The sequence below is a fragment of the Acanthochromis polyacanthus genome, chromosome 6 (assembly GCF_021347895.1).
Source record: "Acanthochromis polyacanthus isolate Apoly-LR-REF ecotype Palm Island chromosome 6, KAUST_Apoly_ChrSc, whole genome shotgun sequence".
Taxonomy (NCBI): Eukaryota; Metazoa; Chordata; class Actinopteri; family Pomacentridae; genus Acanthochromis; species Acanthochromis polyacanthus.
The window spans coordinates 6,685,793-6,702,681 of NC_067118.1; the positions used below are offsets into that span (position 1 = coordinate 6,685,793).

The 16,889-nt window shown below is 38.1% G+C and overlaps 1 protein-coding gene across 2 annotated transcripts in view; it reads right to left on the reverse strand.

Moving 5' to 3' along the window:
* Positions 1-14,217, reverse strand: part of sdcbp2 (syndecan binding protein (syntenin) 2) — a 29,452-nt gene extending 15,235 nt beyond the window's left edge. For both annotated transcript variants that reach the window (XM_051948979.1, XM_022208083.2), the window contains exons 1-3: positions 14,074-14,217; positions 5,509-5,560; positions 4,065-4,161 (exon numbers count right to left, since the gene is read on the reverse strand). In XM_051948979.1, the coding sequence (XP_051804939.1) occupies positions 4,065-4,161; positions 5,509-5,559 (148 nt within the window). In that variant the 5' untranslated portion in view covers position 5,560; positions 14,074-14,217. The remainder of the gene's footprint in view (positions 1-4,064; positions 4,162-5,508; positions 5,561-14,073) is intronic.
* Between the last annotated feature and the right edge of the window lie 2,672 nt (positions 14,218-16,889).

Sequence of the window (16,889 nt, forward strand, 5' to 3'; positions counted from 1 at the left end):
GGATTTTGGCTTACAGTTTCTAAAAATCAGAAATCTAGTATCTGAAATTATCATCTCTGAACGCACAACACATCAAACGTTGAAGCTGATGGCCTACAGCAGCAGAAGACCCAATCAAGCATCACTTCTGTCAGCTAATAGCAGCAAACTGAGGATAACAAAACCGGACAACAGCACATTGGAAAAAAATTGTCTGATGAGTCTTAATTTCTGCAGCGACAGTCACATGGACGAGTTAGAATTTGGCCTTAAGAACATGACAGCATGGATCCATTCTGCCTGGTGGTGGTGTAATGGTGTTGAAGATATTTTCTTGCCACACTTTAAGCGTCGTGCTATCAACTGAGCATCGTTTAAACTTCACAGCCTACCTGAGTATTGTTGCCAACCACATCTATCCCTTGATGACCAGTTATGGCTGCAACAATTCAATTGCATCCAGCGGAATCGGTGACATGAATAAAGTTCTTCCTCCAGCTCCATCTGTCCAGCATTGCAGTCCAATGTTCTTTGCCTTCCAGACCAGTGTCTTCTTCTAGAACCTCCCTTAATGTTGTGTCGCTCTGATAGTATCAGGTTTCCATAACAACGACCAGCTGCTTTGTTGTGTCTCACCACATGTCCATCCAGGGCTAGTCTACGTTGCTTAATGATGGTTGACAGGCATAGATGTGAGCTGTATAGCAACTTGTTGGCTACATGCAGCAGGTTAACACACCATGTCACAAAGTCATCTTAAACATCAGACCGTGATCTTCAGCAGTGCTGGAGCGGTTTGTGGCAGGGATGTGGATCAGTACCTCCAAGTCCAAGCAACCAGTGGATTGCTCCCTCCGGGTTGGGGGAAGTTGCTTCTCCAAGTGAAGGAGTTCAAGTATCTTGGCATCTTGTTCACGAGTGATGAGAAAATAGAGCGTGAGATGGACAGGTGGATTGGTGCAGCGTCAGCAGTAATGTGGGTGTTGTACTGAACTGTCATGGTGAAGAGGCTCTAAACGTACCATCCATCTACGTTCCAACCCTCACCTATGGTCACAAGCTCTGGGTAGTGACCAAAAGAACAAGATTTTGGGTACAAGCGGCTGAAATGAGCTTCATCTGTAGGGTGGCTGAGTTTAGCCTCAAAGATAGGGTGAGAAGCTCAGACATCCAGAGGGAGCTCGGAGTAGAGCCACTGCTCCTTCACGTCTAAAGAAGCCAGTTGAGGTGGTTTGGACATCTGATTCAGATGCCTCCGGGGAGACTTCCTTTGAAGGTTTTCCGAACACTTCCATCTGGGAGGAGACCCCGGGGCAGACCCAGAACCTGCTGGAGGGATCCTATATCTCGTCTGGCCAGGGAACACCACGGATAGCGTTACTGGGAGGAGGGAAGTCTGGAACGAGCTGCTTCGTTTGCTGCCTTCATGACCTGGCTTCGGTTAAGCGAAAGAAGATGGATGGATGGATGGATGGATGGATGGATGGATGGATGGATGGATGGATGGATGGATGGATGGATGGATGGATGGATGGATGGATATTTCTTCTTCATTGTGCTCCAACAGCCTCCACAGTCACAAAATTTCAATCCAATAGATGACCTCCGGGGTGTGGCAGAACGGCAGATTCACATCATGGAAGTATAAGAGAAATCTTCAGTGATGCTCTTATGCCAACATGGATCAAAATCTCAAAAGAAATATTTCCAACACCAGATCTGAAGGCAAAATGTGATCCAAATTGTTTTCTGGGATATTCCAATTATTTGAGATGCACCTGTATTAAAACATTATACGTAAGTAAGTAGCGGTGTCTTGTTGTTGGGTCAGAGCTAGCATATTTAGCCAAGCTGTGTTTCTATGTGGATGTCAATCAGAGCCTTCATCTCTGGTTCTTTTCTCCCCCTTCAGCTCCCTCCTACACTCCGGGGTCTCTTCCTCCTCCTTTTCAACTCCTCCTCCTCTTCCTCTTCGGCTTCCCCCCGATCGCGGCCTGTCCCAGCACAAGGGCCGGTCTCCATGGCGATTCAGAGCTAGCTGTGCCGAGGTAAAAACAAAAGACCAAAAGCCCACAGGACTTTGCAACCAAACAGAGGAGAGCTGAATGAGTGGGAGAACGGGATGAGGGGGAGAAGTGAGTGAAGATAAGCAGAAACGCTGCGTTTTCTAATCTCTGAAAGGCCTCCTGCACATCTTTCACCCACTTTTATTCTGTCTTTTTGAACGCTTCACTTCAGTTGCCTTTCTTCTGTGTGGCTAACTGCAGAGTTCAGGTCCTACTTTCACAAAAAAATGCAGGGAAACATAAAAATAGAAAAGCTGAAGAATGAAACAGAGAGTGACCAACAAAGTGGGGAATCGTAGCAGGTTCGGGGGGCCCATTTACTCCGGTTATTCTCCAAATACCCCAGAACTCCTCCCATCCCAGTCCTTTTATCCACCCCCTATACAAGTGAACTTTTATTTCCTAAAGGCTCAGACCCCCCACAGAGACATACCAACAAATATCCAGCATAAGAAACAAGAGAAGAGCCCCTTTCAGAGGCGGGATACGCAACATTGCTGCCTTCATTATACTATTAAAGTGACGGCATTCTGTCAATTACATGTCGGTCATTACTACATTAATGTTCCTCAAGGCTTCATTCAGACAAACGGTGACAAACAGAACGTGTGAGATTAGACAGTACATCAAGTCACATAATTCAAGATAACACGCTAAGATTAAATCTAAACTACTAGCAGCTTCATTAAACTGTCTAAATAACCAACAGCCTGGAGTATTTATGACTTCCTAAACAATGAAAGCTCTGTCCATGGGTGATAAAAATGTATTAAATATCAGCAGTGAAATAAAAACATGCTGTGATGGAGCTCAGCCTGTAATAAATGCTTTAACTGCAGATTATAAACTGTGACTGAGTGATGTGCAGTTAGATTTTGGCCAATTTTATTTCCATGTTGTAGATAATTTACGACTTTAAGTAAATAATAAAGTTACTGCTGTTGTGTGACTAGCGTAAATACACTGAACACTCTTCCTATTGTTAATTAGTTTAATGAACTCTGAGGAAAAACTCCTGGAAAAAGCAGCTGGAGGCAACAAAACTTCACTTCCTGTTAGAATTTCATTCATTATTATTGGCGAGTCTCATTAATCGGTTCCAGTCTCTTTATTCGGCGCAGTTCAATTTTATTTTTATGGACATTTCAGTTTGTTGTGGATGTATAACTGTAGAATAAAGTGAATGAAAAGGAGGTTTTGTGTCTTTTGCTCTCCAAACCTTGAGTCATTTTGGGAAAAATATATTGCCTGATGTGTCCAAACATTTGGACATGAAAACTCTACAAGGTTCAACCTGTTAAGATCACTATTTTTTAAATTAAAAGTAACCAGGGTGCTCATTCAGACTAACCCCAACCCTAAACTGGCATGTTCATTCAAGGTCAGACAGAAAGAATAGAAGGAAATGCACGTCTAGACCAAAGGAGAAAGAAATGAAGGCACAGGTGAAGCTGTTTGCAGTCGAAACTAGAAAAGCACTCAGAGCGCAGACCTCCGCCAAGGATAGAGAGGAAAACAGGAAACCCATGCAGTAAAGGATCATGAGCTGGAATCAAACCTGCGTCTCTGACACAGTTCTGTTTACGAATCACCTTGTTAACCAGTTGAGCTATCTGGACACCTTGCTCCAATTTGTTGGACGACATACTAACCTATGATGTTTTTTTCATATTTTGGACCACATACTAAAAAATTCAAAGTGAACCAGAATCCAGGATCCTTTCTGGATTGCCACCAAAATTAAATCAGCTCTTCCTCTTACCATAGTCTACATTCCCTCCAAATTTCATGTGAATCTGCCCAGGTGTTTTTGAGTTATCTTGCTAACACACACACACACACACACACACACACACACACACACACACACACACACACACACACACACACACACACACACACACACACACACACACACACACACACACACACACACACACACACACACACACACACACACACACACACACGCCGGGTGTCACATAACCTCCTTGGCGGAGGTAATGATAAAATACTCACTGGATGATGGCATCATGGCAGCAGCAGGCTGAGGCTGGTAGGTTCCCTCAGCGATGGCTGGCATCGGGGCAGCAGTCTGGGCGAACTGGGCCTGAGCCTAGAAAGTAATCAGACACACCAGTCAGCTGGAAGCTTGAATGAATGATGGATGTGTGAATAGTGAATTAGAGGCAAAGTCATCAGCACAAAAACAAATGCAAAGAGGAGAAATAATGAAGGCCGGGTGAATGAATCGTCTTCTATTGGTAATCAGATTAAATTACTGCAGGATAATTCCTCCCTTATAAGAAACAGTAACCAACTATGTCTTCAAATAGCATGAGAACATGACGCTGACATGACCAAAGTAATTTTCGTGTTGACTTTAATTAGAGAAGTGGACACAGGACAGTTTGACCCTTGTGTCGTCCTGTCGGTAAAATTGACCCGTTTTAAAGTTTGAAAATGTGGGAAAAAATATATTTTCACAGTGAAACTTCTGATGTCCACATTTTAAACATGTTTGGGAAATCTTTGACCATTTTTCGGTGGAAAAAAGAAATGTTAAAAATGTTTCTTTAAGAACATTCACATAAAAATCAACCAAAATCCAGTGAATTTCGCTGGATTTTGGTTGATTTTTCTGTGAATGTTCTTAAAGAAAATATTAGAAATTTTACTGATATGTATGGAATCACTTTAGATATTTTTAGGATTTTTTGGAATGTTTTTACTAATTTTTTGAAAATATTTACAAGGCTTTTCTTGCCAACATTGGGGGGATTTTTTAAAAATATTTTGGGGAAACTTTTAAGGAATTATTGGAATTTTCTTTCTGAAGGTTGTACAAATTTTCAGAAATTTGGGGAATTTTTTTGCTTTTTTAAATTTTTTTTCAGAAAAGGAAACAATATTTTTTGTTGCCCATAAATGAAGACAACAGGAGGGTTAAACAAAGACTGGTCTGAATTAAAGCAGCCTGAGACCAAAATATCTTGTCTTTAATTCAATGATTTCCAAAGAAGCTACTAGCTAGCATCTTATAATAAACACTTCTGACTCCTTCTTCCATACTACTACATCCTAATAATATGCATTAAACTTTGATCAAAGATGGTAAACTCGTGCATGACATCCAAATGTATGTGGACAGAGGATTGTGGGTCAGAATGGGCAGAAACTCATGCTGACTAAAATACGTCCATGTCCACTAGATGTAGCAGCACATTCTGGTACTTCTGTCAAACTACATTTAACACACTATATCTCGGGACACAGTACATCTTTTTTCTGTTGTACTTTATAGTATAGAAGTACAGATATTGGAACGCAGCCTCGGTTTTAAACGTCTTTTCTACATCACACACAGCAGCTCTTTCTGCTATCGAGCCAAACTTATCAGCATAGAGCGCTAGTGGGCTAATTATCTCCAGATAAATGTCTGAAATAGATTCACTCGTCTTACCTTGATGACCTTGTCGACCTTAAGGTCCTCGAGGGATGGATACAGGGACATGCTGAGGAGAAAACACAAACAGCAGTGAGTGAAGGAGGATGACGAAGCCGTACGAGACAACAACCCCACCTTGCCAGGCTCCGGACCGGAAATCCTCGTCTCATCCGCTACCTTTAAACTCCATTAAGCTGCATTTTATAATAACCTTGACTCTCAGTGATGTGGTAGGGATTGTAGTGCACGTAAGGACACACAGATTACATAAATGAGGGACAGAAGAGGAAAATCAAACATTGTAAGAGCCAAAAAGAGGCAAAAAATATGAGAATGCATTCAGCAGAACTTCTAAATCAGGCAACATGAGTAAGAAGAAGACCAAAAATACCAAACATCCTCATGTTTCAGCTCCTCAAATGTTAGAATTACTGCTTCTAATGATTTTAAGTGACAGTAGTTTAGCTTTTAGACTTTAGAAATGAGTCATTCTGAACCCTATAATCAACTTTTGTCCCACAACTTTCGGATCTTCTTGTAGAAGAAACTATAAACGGAAGAAAAAAATCCATGAGTCACTTGTAACAGGGTTGTAACTATAGATAAAATTCACCGTTTGGTACCATTTATTTCCCATTGAATCTTAAATAATGAAAGTATTTGAATTGTCTAATCACTGCAACAGATAAGGTGCTTAAATGCTTAATATTGTTAATTAGAAAAGAGTCTGAGATCTTTATTGTCACGTATACAATAAACTAAATAAAAAGCTAATTTAAAAAACATGTACCATATTCATAAAGTATTACAGCCAGCAGTGCAGCTTTAGTTATAAAAACTGCACATAAATGACGCTGCATTTCTCTCTTTTTTTCCTATTTGTGTATTTTGAAAGAAGCTTTAATGGCTAATTGAGCCATACAGTACAAACAGAGGACCTGTACATTATATGAAGCGTGTAGTGTGAGTTAACACATCATACATGTTTAATGAAACAGCTTAGTGTCCGTGCAGCTTTAAAGGCTGCTAGCATGCTATAGCTGATGGAAAACAAGAGTTCGGTCCCAAAATATTTCAGGTACAGCTCTTATGGTGGAGTTTTTGCCAACGCAGAACAAATACATCAACATAAATACAGTTCTAAGAGTGTTTTGGTTGACGGTACTCTAAAATGATGGAGGCACTTTTTCTGATTGCGATCTGTATTATGAGTTCATGCTGGCATCTTTCTATTTAATCTTGTTCTGTGTACGTACACTATTGTTCAAAAGTTAAAAAAATGGTACTGGAGGTCAACTTGAACTCATTTAGAGCAACTTTAAGTAATATAGAGCAACTTCAACCAATATAGAGCAACTTCAACCAATATAGAGCAACTTCAACTAATATAGAGCAACTTCAACTAATATAGAGCAACTTTAATATAGAGCAACTTCAACCAATATAGAGCAACTTTAATATAGAGCAACTTCAACTAATATAGAGCAACTTCAACCAATATAGAGCAACTCTAACTAATATAAAGCAACTTTAAGTAATATAGAGCAACTTCAACTTATTTAGAGCAACTCTAACTAATATAGAGCAACTTTAACTTATTTAGAGAAAATTGAACAAATATAGAGCAACTCTAACTAATATAGAGCAACTTTAACTTATTTAGAGCAACTTCAACCAATATAGAGCAACTCTAACTAATATAGAGCAACTTTAAGTAATATAGAGCAACTCTAAGTAATATAGAGCAACTTTAACCAATACAGAGCAACTCTAACTAATATAGAGCAACTTTAACTTATTTAGAGCAACTCTAACTAATATAGACCAACTCCAACTAATATAGAGCAACTTTAACTAATATAGAGCAACTTTAACTAATATAGAGCAACTTTAATTGACACAGAACAACTTTAAGTAATGCAGAGCAACTTTTAATAATACAGACACTACCTTAACTATAATATAGAGCAAGTTTAACTAATTTTTGAGCAACTTCAACTAATATACAGCAACTTTAACAAATATAGAACAACTGTAATCCCTTCTGAGCAAATTTAACCAACATACAGTGACTTCAACTAATATAGAGCAACTTTAACTATTATGCAGCAACTTTAACTGATATAGGGCAACATTATTTCACAAAGTAGTATTACAGAAAATGACGCATCATGGAAATTGAAGTCAAAGTACAGGAGATTACACAGAAGTAGAACAGGAAGCAGTGACAATTTCTCTTCACCTGCTCTCACTTCCAGCCATGACAAAGCTTTCGGTTAAAGTTCCAGCACTGACATTACACCAAAAATAACACACAGGTATGTAATTACAGGTGACTAGTGTGACGCAGGGCTATTACACAACAGCAATCACGAGCAAACATGGGTGGAGGGAAAGAACATGCGAACAAAAGCTCCATCTAAAAGTTATCGGGCTTCTGCTGTGTTATAAACCATTACAACACGACCAGAACTGCCTCGTGCCACCGAATATGAAGAAACAGCAGCTGGAAACGGGAACAGGAAGTGAGTTACAGCAGTCAGTCAGCTGATTGGGATTATGCAAACAGAACAAACAGCAAGAACAGGCTGAGACATGCAGAAGCATTCAGACAGGTGAGAAACACAAATCACAAGTCTGGTACTGTAAATTCAACAAGTTTACTCGCTTTGATCAACGTCAAATCCCTCCCTGGTGTCTTCAGGGATTTGGAACGACAACAGAGGCGTCTCAGTAAACCTGCTACACCCATTTACAAGATTAAAACGCTACTTGCCTAAGGTCTGTGTGCAGAGACCACATTCAACCCAGTTTGATCTCAAGTGGGTTGGATTAGTAAAATCATAACATAAAAAACGATAAATAACAACAAGTCCAAATGTTTCCTTTGTTTTACAGCAAAAAAATACATTTAAGGAATTATCTTTTTACAAAACATCATGAACAACCTGAAATTTCTCCAGAAAAATAAGTTCAATTTCAACAACATTCAGCCTCAGTTTATCATTTCCACATTAAAACTTCCAGATCACAGAGAGTCTACAAAGGAACACAGCATTTAATCACAGCTATCTGGAACTGAAAGATGTAGCGTTTTATTTTTTTTTTAAAAGACAACAAAATATTACAAAAAATTAAACGACAGGAAACAAGAAATTTGAGAAAAAAGTTACAAAAATGGACAAACAAGACAGAAAAATGTCAAAAGCATGAAACAATATGGCAAAAATTAAACCCCAAAAAATGAATAAAGCAAAACACAAAATGAGGAAAATGAGACAAAAACACAAGCAAGACAAAAAGGAAACACAAAACGACAAAAACGAGAAACAAAATGACCAAAAATATGAGACAAACAATTAAAGTCAGACAAAAAAACAACACAAGACAAAATATCACAAAAATGAGACACAAAATGGCAAAAGAACAATCTAGTATTTTACCTTATGATCAAAACAACTTGTCATGGTGTAGAAATTATTTTAAATTTATAGTTTTACTAATTTACAATCTGCTGTTAATGTCTTCTCTGTAATTTCTACATTTTACAAAATCGTCCTGTGGGCCGGATTGGACCCTCTTGAGGGCCGATTTTTGCCTGCAGGCCGCATGTTTGACACTCCTGGTCGCTGCAACGTAAACTAACGATGCGTCCACTAATCATCTGAGTACGATACGTCATCAAAAGCGGAAGTGAGTGTGCAATGCAACAGAAATCACCGCCCGACTGGAGCGCGGAACACGGACGGACATCGGTGCTGCATCGTTCCGCGCTCCGGTCGGACGGTGATTTCTGTTGCATTGCACACTCACTTCCGCTTTTGATGACGTATTGTGCTCAGACGATTAGTCGACGCGTCGTTAGTTGCAGCCCTAATGTAAACACCAGTATCAGTCTGATTTCAGCTGGTGACTCTGTTAACTGTCAAATAAACCATAAACATCTACAAAAAGGGCCGTTTCTCTTTTCACTACCAACAAATCCAGTTATTTTTTCAGTTCAAACTGTCTGACTCTGCTTCAGAGAGTTCATGTTGAAGCCTTTAAACGTCTTCTTTTGTCTGATTCGTAGCTCAGAATTCTAAAATACTACCTAGACACCACTCCAGACCATAAACCAACCGACCTTTGACTCTCTGTAAATATTCGGCACCAATGGCGACAAACAAGAAGCAGGAAACCAGTTTTACAAACGGAATCAAGCTGCGATGATGAACTCTGAACACCTTAAAGCATAAACCTCATTTCTGTGTAAACGGTCTGTTCTAGTTTCATTCTACTGTACACTGCTTTTGCAGGTTACCTACTTTAAACACCAGTTTCATGGATTTACAGCATTTTAACCCTTAGATGCTCCAGTGACTGGACCCTACACTCTTCTATAAGTGGGTCAACTATGACCTGTATAAAAATTAATGTGTTTTTAGGTCATTGTTGTCATTTTGGTTAAGAAAAATCATTTGTAGTATCGTTTGTATTATATTTTTGTCCACATAGGACTGATTTCATGTTTGAAATATGTTTATTTTTCACTTTATAACAGAATTTGACATTTTGATGATTGTAAAAGAACAATATTACACAGAGCAGCAACAGAGGAATGTCAACATCCATTCTGTTGACGTTTTTCCACTCTTTTCCTCCAGCTGTTGCTGCTCTACATCACTCAGTCTCCTCTTGTATGATATTATCATTGACAAAGAGCTTGGGGTAGTAACACAAACACTAGAATTATTTTAAAAGTGTAAAAGGTAACATAAAAATCTAAATGGAATGAGATCAAATGCATATTTTTGAGGAAGAGCTGGAATATGAAAAGATAAAAACTTTTCATTACAAACATTTTGCAGGAAAATGACCTCACCGAGTTACTTTTGACCCAATTATGCATCTAAGGGTTAAAGAGCATTTTTAGGAAGTAAAAACACAAACACTTTGTCATCAAAAAGCACTGAGATTTGTTTAAGTAAATAATAGTTTTGACTCTCTTTAGTCTGATGGGGCTATATACTGTTAATATCTAGAAAAAAAAACATCTGTATAGCTGAAATTAGGTTAAAAAAAATCCACCACTGAAGCTAAAATGATTCTGTTAAAGTCATAAATTAAGGGAGAATCGTCAGAAAATCAGATCTGAGCTACAACAAAAAAATCTTAAAGAGCAAACTGAGTGTAATCGATTCTTTACAGCTCATTTATGATGCTTTATATGATTTCTTTCACAACACTGTGACATCAGGGTCACAGTCACAAGACATCTATTCCGCAATAAGAAACAGGAAAACAAAATGTCAGCATAAAGAACAACTGTGACCAAACTCCAGGCTAGGGAAATCCCAAAACAGACAGATAAACACTAAATACAGTGATGTAGGAAACCTGATATAACACGTTGGTCCGATATGAAGTCAGAGTTTCATTTTGACACCAGTACGTAAAACGGCATTGACTCTAAAATAAGTAAACCACTCGACCACAATGGCATCAGTGCGACGTCTCACTCTGCCAGCCACTACAGCCACCACTCCATTCTATTATCGGCGGTCCTCACTGACAAGCGCATCATTGTGTCGGAGGACAGAGGGTCATTCTAATACCTTCCACCGTTTACTTTTCAGCTGCGTTTGTTTGCTCGCTTCATATCCCTCCCTCGTGTGGACTAACAGGCCAGAGGTAAGTGAATAAGCCTGGAAAAAATGAGTGTTTGGCCAGATGACATAACCTAATCCTTGAGTCATTTCTGCAGCTGCAGTTCAACCGAAGGGGACGACTGGTGTTGTCTGAAACGTTAAAGGAAAACCTAGAAGAAGAAGAAGCTTTTGTGCAAGGAAAGGTATCAGTACAAAATGTAAAAATACACCATTACTGGTAAAAGTCTAGTGTTAAAAATATCTTCATCACATCAGCTAAATGTACACGACCGTTTAAAAGTTTGGAGTCACTTAGAAATGTCCTTATTTTTGAAAGAAAAGTGTTTATTTTAATGAAGATAGTATTAAATGAATGATAAATCCAGTCTAGATATTGCTAATGCGGTAAATGACTATTCTAGACGGAAATGGCATTCGATAATTTGAAGTTGTCATCCATAAATCAGCGTCCTTTACCTTGCCAAACACATTTTGTCACTTCAAATACCCATGAAACTATCATCCATTACTGTAATTCAAAGCAGGAATTCATGACATAGTAGCTGTGATTTCAGGATTGTCAAGCAAACTCAAAGCAAATTTCTGAAAAAGCAAATTGCACCTGTTTGAATTAGCTGTTTCGGCCCAAATAAAGTAGAGTACATTGTGTCATCATTTACAAATAGCGGTAAAAAGTGGTGATGAAGAAGCTGGAAACAAGACCATAAACCTTACAGAAGAAGAAAAAAATTTACTTTCACCATTTATGAGAGAAATTTTGAGAAAAGTTGTGAATATTCTGTTGTGTCAGCTGCTGCTGGCCATGTTTCATGGTCTCTAGAGACAACGAAAACAAAAGAAACAGCTGATTTAAAATGTTAAAGTTAAATGTTTATGTCAGAACTTGCTCAAAAAGTGTGTTTTCACTCATTCTGCAGAATTATTAGTTTTTTAAAAAGTCATAAACCACATTTTTTGCAGGAAATTAGATGCACTTTTCTCAATTTCAGTCATTTTTGTTAATTTTTTCAACTGCGTTACATCAAAATGCATCTAAAAATAATGCATAATTGATTTTTAATGGAACATCTCCATAGGGGTACAGAGGAACATTTCCAGCAACCATCACTCCTGTGTTCTAATGCTACATTGTGTTAGATAATGGTGTTGAAAGGATAATTGATGATTAGAAAACCCTTGTGCAGTTATGTTAGCACATGAATAAAAGTGTGAGTTTTCATGGAAGACATGACATAGAGACTGATTTAAAGTAAAACTGCACGAGACACATGGTTTTTAAACTCTTAATAAAACTGTTAATTCCACTTAAACATGCATCAATGTTTAAGTGGAATTTTGCAATTCTTTACTATTTTATACACAATATATCTGATTTTTGACCATTTTACAAACAATTAAACTACTTCAGTGTGGTGTCTACTAACCTTGGGACTGGGCTTCATCTCAAATTTTTGATTTTCTGGTAGAATATCGAGTATATTTTTACCTTTTTGGGTTTTAAACAAACCCATGTGGGAAGTTTACAGAGAAAAATAGACTCCTCACATCTCTCAGACATTTGAAAACCTTCAGGGTCAAAACTAGACATTAATCCAATAAGTAGAACTCCTCAAGACAAATGATTTTCCAACTCTTAACCAGTCAAGCTACTAATATTTACATAAACTTTGTGCAATATTACTTACTTAAGCTTCCCACATGGTTTCATTTAAAACCCAAAGAGGTCAAAATGTACATAATATTCTACCAGTAAAGCAAATATTTGAGAGGAGACTCAGTCCCACGGTTGGTAAACATCAAGCCTAACTAGTTTAACTGTTTGCAAAATGATCAAAAATCATATAAATTGTATATAAAATACAACTATAATATAATCCATGTTAACAGCTGTATCTTTAGCTACAGAATTTTGCACTTTTTACTATTATACAAACAATTAAACTACTTCAGCATGGTGTTTAATAACTAACTCTTTCTGGTAGAATCTTAAGTACATTTTTACCTCTTTGTCTGTTAAATGAAACTGTGGGAAGATTAGAGAGAAAATAATACTCCTAAAAACTTCCAGACTCCTGAAATTCGCACTGAATATAAAGAAAAAATCCACAGGATAACAACTACAGCTGTTACAGTGGAGTAAGAAGGGAAATAGAGCTGTAAAGTCTCGTTAAATGGAAACACTCCAAACTCTAGTTGAGTACTCCGTTACTTTCTGCATGCAGCTCTCAGAAGAAAAGCTTTGGAGGAAAAAGAGAAACTAACTTCAGTGAGCCTGAACGAATCGGTTCGATCCAAGAATGTGCTCTTGTTGGCAGCTCATTCCGGTCCACTGACACGGCTGGGAAACACCCGGAGAGGGAAGGAGGGAGTACTGGGAGCAGACCCACACCCTGATCACTGCTCCGGTTAAATAACATTACATTAAACAGGGTTCAGACGTTACACACACACCGTTAACCTATACATAAACAAAAAACGTCAGCTTCCGTATTAACGCTATAACAACACATGAGCCGCAGAGAATAATACAACTTAATTATGATTCTTAATATCCAGTATATTTAACAATGTAATTAACAGGAACGTCTGTGTTTAGCTTTAGCTTCACGTTGAGTCTCGATTATGAGATTAAACCTCCGTTAGCTAACATTACCGCGCGGTCGTTACAATTAGCTAGTTTTTAAAGAAGACAGAGACGTTATTTAGGTGTAAATAATTAAAAATCTAACAAGGCTGGGAGGTTTACAGGGGGAGGACGGAGCTAACGGAGCCGCCGAGCAGACCGTCTTTGTTCCGACATAAACAGCGGGGAAGCACGGAGCTAGCTAACCGCAGCGACGTTAGCTTGGCTGGGCGAACCGAGCCCGGTGTGATCAGAGTGGCCGTTAGGAAGGGTTCGGCATAAGGCTCCGGTGAAGACGGTCCTCACCTGTAACGTTTCGGCGGTGGTAACGGCTCCAAACAGTCGGTAATCTCGGACGGCGGCGCTCTGCTCTGTTTTCCGTGCCTCCGTCGCTGGAACCTGAAGGGGACTTCTGGAAAGTGACGTCACTGCTGGCTTCCTGGTCGTGAGAAACACGTCAATCAGTGTTGACGTTTAGACCACGCCCCGTATCGGTCACATGACCCCTGACTCTCAAGGAACACAAAAACACATGTAAAACTGATCTGTACTGTTATGGCTTATCTAGATGAATTTTTATCTGTTCTTAAACGTTCTAAAAAAGTCCTGCAAAGTTCTAATAATGTTTTCCAGAATGTTCTTCTTAAAAGCAGGAAAAATAAATACTGAAAGTTCTCTAAAGCCACTTTTCTGAACACATTTTCTGACTTGCTTTGAAAACGTCTTCTCTTCATGTAACGTTTGACTGATGTTTTCAGCAGGAACTTTTCTTTTACTTCCCAGAATGTTCTCCTTAAAGGCTGGAAAAGACACTAAAGATGCTTAAAACATTTTCCCAATGTTGCACTGAGAACGTCTATCCTTTGTCATCATATAACATTGTGGGAACATTTTATACAAGAACGTTCTCGATAGCAACATCCCCAAAACATCCTCAGAACACTGCAGGTAAAATGTTCCACCTTTATTAATATTTTAAATTACAGGAATGTTTTATAAAAACACATTCTGTCTTCTGAGGCCTTGATAGCATCTGGAGAACATTTTCTGAATTTTGGTTTGAGAACGTTCTTCTTTAGTTATCATGGAACATAATGTGACAACATCCTCCAAACATCATCTGAATGTTAAAACATTCTGTCTTAGTTCACTTTTAACCTCACAGGAACATTAATAGAAATGATAAATATCCTCAAAATGTTCTCTGAACATCAGACTAAAATGTTTTCTTTCAAACATTGTTAGAACTTGTAGGTAACGTTAGCCAGTGTTGTGGAAACAAAATAAATCAAAAAGCTGCATAAATCTGCATGACTAAATTCGAAGTATAAATTTGAACAAATTCACTCTCAAATGCGTCAATTTAAAATTTAATTTCAAAATCCACCATTGCTGGTCCTCAAGGAATTTTAATTCATAAATTATTGAAGTGTTTTACAAATTGATTGTTCAAGTATTAAGACAACAAGATGCAGTTTAGCATTGAACCAGAAGTGCAAAAGCAGCAGTAAAAGTGCAGTGCAATGTGAAAGGTCTAGTGGAATAAGTTTAAAGGATACATAATTATGATAAGATACAAACAGCATGAATTCTACAGTGTTGGTCTGACTGCCTGACAGAACTGCACTACATTTGTAGAGCCTGATCACCTCCTAATGGTTATTTTGTCTTCACTAATTAACTGAAGTTTCCTGAATAATGTGGCACAGGTCAGTGTGAGTTCATAAGACACAAGATGAGAACAAGAACCAACACACAGATCTACAAAATAAAACCTCTCCTTCTTAAAAAACGGTGCCACATGATGGCTGCTTAGGTCAAACAGAAAATGATACTCATCCTCAACAACACCAGGATCGTACATAAATCAAGAAATAAATTGATAAAACTCATGGACTGATTGTTTAATAAAGCTGCAAACTACACAGCCTTAGGTCAACATCTGATAAACATATCAGAAAACTAAAGAAAGTGTCAGAAACTACGACAGAAAGGTGCACAGACACACAAAACAACTCATCACACACGAAACGAAGTCAAAGAGACGACAAAAGCTACAAATAGACAAAACAATCAACTAAAAACATGACCCAAAATGACTCAAGTAAGATTCATAAAAGACGCATAAAATCTGTCTTAAACTGAAACACAAAATATCTCTAACAGCAGCAGTCTTGATCTCAGGAAGGAGGCAGGACGTTTCAATGATGCTGCTCTTTGGGGGCAAATTTCCTGTTGCCACTGGTTTCAGTTCTTAAATATAGTTTTTTTAATTTGAATGTAACTTCCGTCACCTCTTACAGATCTTTGAATTTAGATCATGTAACACTTTAGACTGTATAAAACTAAAAATATACCTGGACATCATGCTAAAAAACGAGCATTACAGTGGGATCTTTCCAGTTAGAGATCTTTTAGACCACTATTGCTATATATCAGTTTAAAAACAAGACAAAGTCACAATTAAATTTTACTTATAAGCACCTAGTGACTTAGTACAAATGGATTAAATGAAACCATACAGAGGAAAGGACACTTCATTTTTGTTTGACTGAATTTAGATTATTTAACACTTTAGACTGTATAAAACTGATAATAAAATGAGAATATACTGGTATAAAAACCAAACATTACGGTGGGATCTTCCTCATTTCGAGCTCTTTTAGATCAGTATATTCATATATCAGAGGAAAAACAAAAAAAGGTGCAATTTTATTTTATTTTTAGGCACCTTTGTTGCTGATGATAAAACTGTTAATATGGATGTATCAATGTGAAGGTGGAACTTTGCAGTTTTAACAATTTTATGTACAATTTATCTGATTTAGCATGTAGCCTCTTCTCAAATCTTTGCTTTTCAGGCAAAATATTAAGTAAATTTTAGGTATTTGGTTCTCAAATTGCTTTTTTGGAGTGGGGTTAGTTGTAATGAGTCCATATGAGAACCTTAAACTGCTGGATATCTGAAACTTACCAGGCCTCAACTAGACACTGGTTTAAGGTGAAAGAAATGCAGTGAGTGAACAGCTGATGTAGAGATGTGTCTGCTACTGGAACTCTGTGGTGACTCTTGGTCTTCCTTTCCTGGTGAGGTCCTCGTGTGAGCCAGTTTGGTCGTAGCG